Source organism: Pyrus communis, chromosome 1, assembly GCF_041283825.1.
Source record: "Pyrus communis isolate YQ-2024b chromosome 1, ASM4128382v1, whole genome shotgun sequence".
In the NCBI taxonomy this organism is placed as follows: Eukaryota; Viridiplantae; Streptophyta; class Magnoliopsida; order Rosales; family Rosaceae; genus Pyrus; species Pyrus communis.
The window spans coordinates 20,089,325-20,101,376 of NC_142565.1; the positions used below are offsets into that span (position 1 = coordinate 20,089,325).

At 36.9% G+C, this 12,052-nt stretch overlaps 1 protein-coding gene across 1 annotated transcript; it reads right to left on the reverse strand.

Annotated features, from left to right (window-relative positions):
* Positions 1–1,694: 1,694 nt before the first annotated feature.
* SAL1 (SAL1 phosphatase-like protein) lies at positions 1,695–9,761 on the reverse strand. The gene is made up of 8 exons (XM_068460395.2): positions 9,488–9,761; positions 8,742–8,817; positions 6,107–6,180; positions 5,803–6,008; positions 4,268–4,478; positions 4,092–4,190; positions 3,850–4,003; positions 1,695–2,050 (listed from the first exon to the last, which is right to left on the reverse strand). Exons 1-8 carry the CDS (start codon positions 9,707–9,709, stop codon positions 1,887–1,889), a joined length of 1,206 nt encoding a protein of 401 aa, XP_068316496.1. The 5' UTR covers positions 9,710–9,761; the 3' UTR covers positions 1,695–1,886.
* Between the last annotated feature and the right edge of the window lie 2,291 nt (positions 9,762–12,052).

The window sequence follows — 12,052 nt, forward strand, 5'->3', positions numbered from 1 at the left end:
GTGAGAGGTTGATAAGTGAACTCTATAGCAGTTTTGGATTTTATAAATAATGAACACTTTGTTCAAATTTTTGCACATCATAAATATCTTTCTATGCCTTACATCATTGAGTTGGCTTGTGATGTCATCTCTAGGTGGGATCACATGGTAAATTTAGTGATGGTCAACACATCATGGCCTTGTAACTTGTGTTATTGGGGTTGAGGTGTGTCAGAAGTGCAGGAAAATACTAATGGGACCCGACAAATTGCTCACTAGTAGGGGTGGGTTCAAAAAACCGAAAACTGAAGTAAAAAAAGGGGACCGAACACAGAGCCGAAATCGAAAAATTCAAAATCAAAAAAAGACCAAACTGAAAAGGGATAAACCCAACCAAACAGAACTTAATTGGTTTCGTTTTGATTTTGGAGGTTCAAAAACTAAGCCGAACCTAACCAAACCCAATCCCTTTACATTTTATGAATGTTTGCTCATGATGTTTCTTTTGTGAAACTTTGTTGCCAAGTTTAGAGCATACTTGGTTCATTCAGGGAGGATATTCCATTGATTATAGAAGAAAGTTTTGGACGGCTATGGAACTTGGAAGAGCTTCTTTATTTGTTTGCTTTTGGAATGGTTATTGTGATCATTTTTCCTTGCAATTGAGATTGTTGATAGAATAGGATTGGTTTCTATGATCTTGTATATGTACAAATACCTTCCCACTTTTCCCATTTTCTTATTATTAGTCTACCAATGCAAGCCTCTTTTCTAAATTTCATATTAAAAAAAGATCAAGTTGTATAAAATGAAAAAAAACCAAAACCGAACCGAACAAAACCAAACGGAAAAAAAAAAATGGACCGAAAAAAAACGAAAGAAAATCGAACCGGACCAGTTTTGATTTTGGCAAAAAACCGAGCTGAATGAAACCGAACCCACCCCTAGTCACTAGACCAACAATTTTACTGGAACCATATTTTTGTTTGGCAAGTGTATTGAAGTTAAATATATTGTATTAAAGGTAAATATATTGTTGGGCAGGAGGAAGCTAGAATTATCTAAGTGATTTGGGTTGCCCTCGACTTAGTGGCAGTTTGGGTATCCTGATAAATTTGGGGGCTGGGTTGGGTGTGCATGTCACGACTCGAAAATGGGCACACGTGACAATGCCACGTCCTATCAACCACGCAATACTATGACGTCAAACGCAACATTATAACACATGTTAGCGAGAGAACGTAAAAAACATTGCGGAAGCGTAAATAATTTGGTAGGCCGAAATAAATCAAAATACGATCTTATTTAATGTCAGTTAAAGACACAAAAAATTAGAGATACTAAAATCACTAAATACATTTCTCTATCCCCACTGCCACATCATCTAGCACACCATCTCCTTGGGATTACTTGCATAGAAAAACATGCAGTGGTATGGATGAGTTACACGTACGACATTGCCCCCCTCGGGGTCACCCGAAGAATTTTACTCCAAATCACAAATCATAAATCACGAGCAATGCTCGATGGATGAGTTAAAACTAGTGGCATACGATTACCCCAACATCACGCTATATACCAACATTGTGAGATGGCCAAGAAATTGTAACAAGGACCCAGGCCATCAAGCGGCAGGGTACACAAGGATATTGCACGCATACCGATAATGGCCGATATCAAGTCAAATTCACAAGTAAAATTAAGCAACAACACGGTTTAAACTTTAAAGCATAAACCAATTCCGTATATAGTATTATGTAAAAACATACGGGACAGCAATGAGGCAAGTGAAAGGACAAATATCCTACACAGAAAACACTGTATCACAATACAAACGCTGAACGTTATTGCTTCTGAAAACATTTGTTAGGAACGTTGCCTTGAAGATCCTCCCCTGATAAAAAAAATCAGAGAGATGAAACTTTTTCGTCCAGGGATTCTTTAACTGCCTTCAATAGTAATGGCATTAGTTTCTGATTTGTGACGATTATGCCCGTATCAAGATCAAGATACTTCCCCTTTGAGAAATCCAACGGGTTCCCCGCAGCATCTGCGACCACACCCCCAGCTTCTGAAAATTTTCATTCAAAAACCAGTGTCAGAATTGCAGAAAATGTTTTCCAAATATAAACCCTAAGACTGCATCCTGAAAACAAGAAAAATATCAACTTGTTCTTGAATTAGTAGCTTTTTCTATTACAAGGATAAAAATAGAGTTTTCCTCAACGATTCCTAAGAGAGGAATACTTTCAGAAGATTGCTCATGCAATTTTGAAGTGACTGGATAAATATACAATCAGTGAAGTAATTTCATGAAACATCTGTTCTTTCCTGACCCAAATACAGAATGAACCTAACTGAATCCAACATAAGGTAAGTTATGTATGGTTTAATCTTCGGGTCCGGCTACAGTGTTATGTCCCACTCAATGGTACGGGTTTTATGCAAAGATCAGATGGTCACAAGACCCATTAGATCCTTATATGCAAGATTTAACCGTTTATTTTTTATGACAGAACTCAGTGGTAATGTACCATGGAAGAATTGTTAATCTTCTATCCATAGAGACTTCCAGTACCAATCTACCCAGGGTAGCAGCGGTCTTACTCATGACAGAAAAGGGAAAAAAAACCTTTTCTCTAATCTCCTATTTCTTTTCTTTTTATTGATACACCACATTTTAAACAACAGAAAACTCCCCTAAAGCCCTTTATATAGGCCAGGCTTCACATTCGTTTCCTCATTAACTATATAAATGATGCATAGTGCAGGTGATTTCTCAAGAGAGATTACACGAGGAGTAGGCAAAGTTTGCCAAACCTCGCTAAATTTTTCGTGTTTGTGTATTGCATGTTTACTTTATTGTTCATATGTTTCACATAGCATCATCTTGTATGTTTGCATAACACCGGAGACTATCGATAAACAAGATCAACTAAAGGGCATTAAAATCAACAGGAATCCCCTTTTGAAAACAGAGAAATGCCCCTTTTGTTCAGCTCGTAACCAATGTTTTAGAAGGCTCGCCTCAGAGCGCGCCTAGGCGCCCTCTGAGGCTGGGCATGAGGGTTGCCGCCTCTGTTTTGAGGGAGAGGGCGGAAGGCGTCGCCGGAGCCGCGCAGCAGAGGCATGCCTCCGGGCATCCAAGCGTCTGTTTGACTCCCAAACCTAAATTTTGGGTAGGGTTTTAACTGCCTCATACCTCTTCCTTGCACTATCGTCTCTCTGCCTTTTTTTGCTGATTTTTATTTTTTTTATATAATGGATGTGTGCGCTGTATGTGTGCATTGTTATATGTGTGCTCATTGTGCTTTTCATCCTCTATTATACATATATGTATATATATAAAATATGTATATATATGCGTGTGTATATATTTATAATATATGTGTGTGCTCAAGGTGATTATTGATTAATAATCTTCTTCTTTTTTTAATATAATGTGTACGCTCAATATATATATATTAAAAAATTTAGGTCCCATGAGACTTCGCCTCACACCTAAGCTGGGCTATCCCTCGGATGCCTCACCCACACCTCATGCTTTTAATACATTGCTCATAACTGATGTGGGGATATATATATTGGGTTTAGGCCTTAGGATTAAGGTTTCTATCTAAATTCCTAACAATATATATCCACAACTATGAGCTTCAAATGACATGTCTAAACATAGCAGCCTCTAGGAATGTGTGATCCAAATATCATTTGCACGATTGCATTGCATCCAAAGGTCCACACCTTAACATCCCTAACACTTACAAATTCATCCTCCTGAGAGGGCTCGGAGGTCGCAGCCTACAGTCTATTCTATAAAGCATGGTCCAAGAGCTATGTTGATATACAATAACAGAAGAAATAACAGTTTACCAGTCACGACAATGCACCCAGCAGCATGATCCCATATTTTTTCACGATATCCTTTATGGGGGAAACGAAGATATATTGCTCCATCTCCTCTGGAAAGTGCTCCATACTTTGCCTGGCTGTCAATTCTTACTGGCGGGGCTTTGACACCAAGTTTCTATTCACAAAATAATGTTTGACTACCAATATTCAATAGAAAATACACACAACAGAAATCGTTTAAGAGGAAAAGACAAACACAGTACCTGAGCAATGCTGCTAGACAAGTCATGCAAGGAGTGTGCTGCTTCAAAAGATTCGAAAAACGAAGCTTCTTCAGGATTTTCAGTAGCGCTGACATGCACCTGAAGGACAGCAATAACATTAGTTCTGTGAAACCAGTTCAAATAAAGAATGCAACGAGTTATCTATAAGTGCTAACTTTTATCAGGGAAGAACCATCCAATGGCTGCATATATGTTCCGGTACCAACTGTAGCAAAGAAAAGACAACCAACTTTATCATATGAAGAATGCTGATTATTGCCACTAATGGATGCGAGAGGAAGATTCGGACAGGCCAGGACACCCAACACAACTTTTCCTTCATCCAGCAATCCCAATGCTATGGCATATTGATCTCCTCTAACAAACCTACAGCAGAATCAGCTATTTATCATGGCAGGTTCATAAGCATATTAAATCATTACAGAAAACAGGTTAGCAAGTGAATCAAAGAAAATGTTTGACAAAAAATAAAAATGAATCAAAGAAGAAAACTATAAACTAATACTAAAACAAGCTGCACCCTACCAAATAAAATTTCAGCAAATTATAATAACTGCCAACCCACAGTGGATTTAATGATCCAAACCATCCACTTCTTAATCCTTTATTCAAGGATCATATTACATAAAATCAACTACATCTGAAATCATTTAGTCACCTAAACTTGATCAAATAAATCAGATGAAACTGAAGTGTTGGATAATAAGATGCTATTTGTTTGATGAGAAATACAAAGGAATGTCGGAATAACGTCTAGTGTTGACGCCCATGTATCACATAGGAGGGGAAGAGTAGTCAAACAAACAAGCTATAACCACACAACAATTAAATGGTCAAACGATTTAACATTTTACTATTTTTTTTTCTCTGTTTTGCATTTATTGTTCTTAAAAGGATCTAAATTTAGACAGTTCAGACCATTGGACCCATGTGTGTGTGAGAGTATGTGGGGCTTCCTTAACAACCAACTTGATCACAATGCTTATTATCTCTCACATTTCAAATTTTACTATGTATCAAACTTTTCTGCATGGTGACTTGCTTCTTAGTGATGGAAACCAAATAACATCTGAAATAGACAGTTTGCTTCACATCCTAAATTTCAAATTCAAAACTGAACACAGTGAAAATGAAAATAGCCGTATTAAAAAGAAAAGGTGCTTGAGAAACATTAAAAAAGAAAAAGTAAAACGGAGATGAGAAATGATTAGTTAACGGAAAAGATACCATGTTCTATAAAGGAATAGCCAAGGAAAGGCTTCTTTTGCACTCCAAATGGAAAGATTACAGCTTAGTTTAAAAGAATGCAATCAATGCATGGTCGTACACCAGGAGCCTGACACTTCGGCATGTTGATGAAAATGATTAATAGCTTTGAGATAATTCCGTATATATAATATGCAAAAACAAAAGTAAAAAAACTATGCATCCTTATATATTGAAGTACAATATATAGACTCATCAATTCATGTTACATGCATCCCTCATACATGCAAGACATGACAGAAGGATAATCACATAATTTGAAATGAAATGGGTACAGAACAAAATGGTCACATCATCTCCAAATCATCAAAAATTACAACTTTAAATGGAATGGACCTTTAGAAAGCATTCTTCTTAACTAATGACTTAAGAGACATCCATCTTACCGATGACAAAAGCTCTTAAAATATGTTCAGAAGCTTACCCTTTGGTTCCATCTATGGGATCTAGAACCCAGTGCTGGCCGCTAGAACCACCTTCAGATTTCCCACTGTCAATAGCTCTGAGCACATCTTCAGTGGTTAAATTAGAAACACTGGAAAAGTCACTATTGGCAAGAGTATCATTAACAAGTTTTGTTATGCGCTCTAGTGTTTCCTGCCCACTTTCCTTCCGAAGATCTCCCGAGTCCTAAAGAGATTTAAAAGTTAGAAGTAGGATTAACAATTCAAGGGAGAAAAAACCCAGAATCTGAATGTCAAATTATCAGCAAAACAGTACATGCTCACCTCCTCGGCCACAAGTGAGAACGATTCACAAGGAATTTCCCTTTCCAGTACCAAACTCACAATAGCCTGTGAACCTGGGAATCACAGGTTCATAAAATAAAAAGAAAGAGGCAGTCAATCACAGTTGCTTTCATATTGACAAAAAAAAAGAAAAATTACAGTTGCTTTCATGTTCAGCCTAATTTCTGAGTTAGTGTAAGTGATTTTTCTCTCAAGACTGAATCATGGGTTCAGCATCCAGACTAAAAAGCATTATCAGATATCATGAATATAAAACTATAAATAGAAACTAATGATTGTTGACAGTGAAACAATAAGAAATATGACAATTGCAATGAGAGTTTCAATTATATGTCAAACAACTGTTTCTACTTTTCTAGGAATAAAATTATAAAACATTCCAAGCATCTGCTTTTGGTATTAGGTGGAGACAAAAACATTGGGGCTTATGGGCAATCCAATTAAGGGACCTAGTCCTTTTGATAGACACGTAACATGCTCCACTTTCAGAACATTCAAGGGTAGCATAGATTGAATGTAAAACCAAATAAAAATGGGGCAGAAACAATAAAAGCTTACCGTGGAACATGGAAAAATGAAATGGAGTGTCTATACTACGAATTATGATATAATCGTGGCCGATTTAAAGTAATAATAACCATTCACGTGTGCAAGAGAAAATTTATGGACAGGCCCAGACAACCTGACAATTAAAATCTGGGTGTGACAAAAAATTGTCTTTCCTAGGGCATCATATCAACCTTCCATCAGCACACTAACCATGGTGAGGCAGATGAGGAAAACTTAAAAGTATATAGAATTTCTTGCAGTGCATTAAAGGATAAGGAATTAAATGGACATGTGTACAGATGTTGCATTTACTTCTCTACCGTTCTATACAGACATGTCTGTCTAGTATAGCAAATAATTTTGACTTCCTTTCATACCAGCTAATGGAATGAAAACTACTTTTGGGAAACATTTAATGAGACAGTAGAAAGTTTGAGGTGATGTAAGTTTGACAAGCATTAAATTATTCTCGTCATCTATTCATATATCTAGACATTTGAAACTCTTGGCCACAAAGCACATCCAGACTTCAATGGTCACCATACAAAGAGCAAGGTGAATCCTCATGATGCAAGTATTGAACCCACAATCCATAATCCGTACAACAAAGCTTTATTCCACTCAGTGGGGTTGGCTATATGAATCCTAGAATGCTACTGAGCTCGGTTTTGTGTCAAGTATTCAGTTAGCTCCAAGCACTTCACATCTTTTCCTAAAGTCTATTTCTAAGCCTTCCTAGGTCTTCTTCTACCCCTTGTTCCCTAATGCTCAAATCGCATTTTCTAACCGAAGCATTTGTAGGTCTTCGTTTCACATGTCCAAACCACCTTAACCGATTTTCTCTCGTTTTATCTTCAACTACAGCCACTCCTACTTTACATCGTATCCTGATTCTTAATCCTGTCCTTTCTCATGTGCCCACACATCTAACGAGGCATTCTCATCTCCGCTACACTCATTTTTTGTGCGTGTTTGTGCTTGACCACCCGACATTTCATTCCATAAAGCATTGCTGGCCTTATTGTCATCCTGTAAAATTTCTACAGTGACTTAAAAGCATTCTTGAGGCCAACATATTAAAGAAAATTTTCTAAATGCATACTGTGTCCAACCTATTATATTTACATACAGTTAATTGTAAGAAATCTGCTGTTTCAAATATTTTCCACAATAAAATCTGTCTAAGTAACAAGAAAGTAACTTTTCAGTTCTTTTGGTAAGAGAGACTCATTGGAGTCTCTAGACTCAACATCATCTTAAATGTCAATGATTGGTTAACCAACATTGTGGATAATTGTGCAGAATTTATGGTCTTCCATCATGAACAAAAATTCCATTATGTAAAGACTTGTTTGCCAGCGAAACTTTACTTCCAGCCAAGTAGTATTGCAATGTTTTACTTCCAAACTTTCTCAATGCATATTAACCAGATGACACATATTTCATTTCATTATTCACAAGTAATTACTTTCTTCTTAAAATATTATAACAATGTGATGAACAATTTATCTTTGTTTTCAATTAATGGTTCGGGACCAGATATATATTTCACATTAAAATGTTGGTCAAAGAAATACGGCCTGACAGATTTATACGCCAGGCAAGAAAACCTAGTATCAAATAATTCAGGAAAACCTTGCCACTTCCTAAGGAGGGAATATCAACTGCTTAACCTAGGATATTATCTAGATGCAAGAAAATATGAGCAGAATTTTTCTTTTCCTTTTTTCAATAAACATCCAATGAAAACCGAATTCCCTGACATATTAGTTCAAGTGGTGGAGGGCGGGGGAGCATGAGTAGTCGATGGATTTGAATCTTGCCAGCAGTGACAATTTAGTAATACAAAATAATTAAACTTCTTTTCTTCAAAAAGAGAATTAGTAGAAAGTTGTGCAATACAAAAAACATAGTGTGGAGCTACAAGATAGGTTCAAAGCAAACTGCAGATGATTGATTCATTATAAAACACCCCCAAAAGAAAAAGAAAAAACAATATATATATATATATGTAAACAGATTAACTGTAAAAGACAATCATCAACAAAAGAGTTTGTAAACATACCGTAATCCGCCACTGTAACTGGACTTTTATCTGATTTTGAATGAACGTCTGACTGCAATAGGGCCTTTTGCACCTTCTGAAGCAGAGGAAACCAATAACAGAAGTCAACTTGGGATGACAGATTATATTGCTACAAGAGTAGTAGAAATGAAAATAACAATGATAATTTCAGTGCTCAGTGCTAACTCACAAATCGTAAGCCAAAGGGAAACAATTTTCATACGACAACAGACATTATACGGCTATAAGACGGGATTATATATTTCTCAATGTGCCCTTCATATGACTTTAGAAAAGGAATATTTCTCGCCTGGAGCTCCTTATAAAATCATATAGTATATCACACTTGAATTATAGTGGTGTTCACATCAAAGATACTCTTTTATTCCTCAGAGTTGTACAGACACGAGTCACAGACTCACTTGTATACACATTCATACATTGGCCATGGGTCTACTTAATGAACAATCTGGGTTGAAAGACAAGCTTTCTGTTTCTTGGAGATGGTAAACAAATACAACCGCGAATTCATTGTCCAATAAATGCTTAAATGGCTAAAGAATCGGCAAATTCTAGACATGGGGTTTGCTCAAACAAATGTTTTGCATTCTGAGTTGGTCGCAAATTACATTATCATCTCCGAATTCGAAGCGGACTCAATCGACAATTTATGTTCTGGGTTTCCATTCTTAAAGTCAACTCTCAAACAAAAAGTGATGAAATCAGAGAGAGAGAGAGAGTATTGCCTGGCAGAGGAGAGCAGCGAGCGAGGCAGCTTTTTTGGCAGCAGCGAGCTCCTTTGCGTAGGACATTGAAGAAGAAGAAGATGATAAAGCTGTTGCTATTCTTCCACTTCCAGAGAAGGCCCTTTTGGTAGGTGAGAAAGAGAGCGAGAATGCGTGTGACCTGATGAATTCGGGCTCTGAATGTCGTAATTTGGGCACTGCTCTAAACCAATTTATAGCCATCTCTCTCTTTCTTCTTACTCGGTAATTGTATCACATCAATTATTTTGCTGCAGGTGCAGGGACTCTATTATTATTAATTTTCCTTTTGAGGATTTTTTCATTAAAATATTAGAAAATGGATAACAACTGCATTCTGAATATATGCCACTCATTATCGAAGCTTACCAATTTATTAATTTTTTCGTCATTCAAATAAAAGAGAAATTGATAGAAATGAGCCATTTCTTTGAGAGAAATTGATCGAAATAGATTATTTTCTTATTCTTGGGATCAAAATAAGATAAATTGGCCATGCACACTCCATGATAAATTGGCCATGCACACTCCATGATCACCATGCACAAAAGCAAAATGACGAAAACACCAATATATAAATTGTAAAACCTCACAACTCATTGTGTCATAATTGTGAGCTCTAATTTTTTGGGTTGAGAAAGGGATGTAGAGAGAGAGTTGTGAGCTTTGGGCTTTTTGGTTGAACTCTGATCTCTAAGCTCTGATTTCGAAGAGAGGGAAGTTGAGAGAAAGCTTGGAAGAGAGGTTTCAAAGAGAGGTCAGGGGTTTTGGGTTGAGGGAGCTCTAATTTCATACATAGTGATGTTGAGAGAGAACTCAGAAGATCAAGGTCGGGGTCTTCCATCCTTAAAGATAACACTTTTGTACCATATTTTCTGGTTTTTGCTAAAAAGTTTCATTTTTTCCAGCAATTGAAGCTTTGGCAGGCATATTTGGCACCCTAGGCATCTGCTTGGTTTTGGAGGCCCTAAGTTAGCGTGTTTAATTCCAAGTTCCTATATCAATGATTCAGAAGTTCAATTAGAGTTTGTGTTTCATGTTGGGGCTATGGGTTGTGGAAAAACTTGATTTTTTATGTGCTAAATAATACATATGTTCCAATTTCTGTTTCAAGTGTTCAATTGCAGAAACTTGGAAAACTTTATATGTTATGTGCATATGGTGTGCATGGCTATAACTTAATATAATAAGCATGAATGTTCACTAGTTTTGATTGCATGTATGTTATATGTAATTTCATGTTTGTGCAACATAACATAGGGAAGTGCCTGTAATGGTTTGTCATATTAGGAGGTGGGTTACATCGAATAATGAAAAGGAGTATGTAAGCAGTGAAGAAAAAGGAGTTGTTGTGTCTAATCCCATAAAATTCAGGGAGTTTGTGGAGATTGGTTCTAATATCGCATCTAGTGGTATTGATATGGTAACTCTTGCCTACTCATTTCCAATGAGGGTTGCATGCAAACAAGCATTTGATGATTCGAGACAATAGAGACATGCAGTATTTTTTGGAGTATAGCAAGGCAGTTATTGCTATGAAGGTGACACCTATGTATGTATCAATACTCCTCCCACTATGCACTGATGCAGCGCTTGAAGTAATGACTACTTTTGCATCAAAAGTAAGGGTTTTGGGTACTACGGAGGTGCTGTTTAAGGACGGGGATTGAAGGAAAAATTATGAAAAACAAGTTCATTTGAGCAACATCTATGCATGCAATTAAAAATTAAAGGCGGAATCATGCTTGTACGCACTCAAAAACAAAACTTTACCCATGAAATTCAAGGTCTAGTAGTTGTGGTGAACCAAGACTCAACTCAAATCTTAAAGAAAAGAGTTGAGAAACTTTTATACCTTTGAAGCACCTTTTTGCTTAGCAAAGGATATTCACCCATGTGAGGGCCTTCTTTCCTTAGTCTCCTTGCTCCTTGTCTCCATGGATGTGGATGGAGGAACTTTGCTTCTTTGCTCCATGACTTCTTAGATATGGATGAAAGAATGGATTCTCCAAGTTCCCAAGAAAGGGAACCTCTAAGTTTCCACACCAAGGAAAGCATTGAGGAAGAGATAAGTGACCTAGGAAAAGATGGATGCTAGTCCATTCTTCCCAGGGTGGCCGGCCTCTTAAAACAAGAGAGAGCTTTTTGTGTTTTTCTCTTTTCTCTCTAGAATACCCTTATAAGGGAATGAGTTATAATTTCCTTTCTATAGCCACTTACATTGAGTGGCCTAATTGAAATTAAAGTCAATTCTCCCTCACACTCTCTATGCCCGCCCATCTGGGTTCATTAGGCTTTCATGCCCCTTATGTTTTCAAGTTGTTATACAACTTGAGTTATTGGACTTGACATTCGAAACCCATTGGGTCTTGAGGCCTAAAACTAACCCGAGGTCTAAAACGAACTTATTCGTTTGATTATTATTTAACATATTAATTAATCCTGGCCATAAATAATTAAACCATTTAATTATCCTTACTCATCTTCGTTGTTTCTTCAATCTCTACCTTACATGGTGTATGATCCATTAAGTTCCTTTTAGCGAGG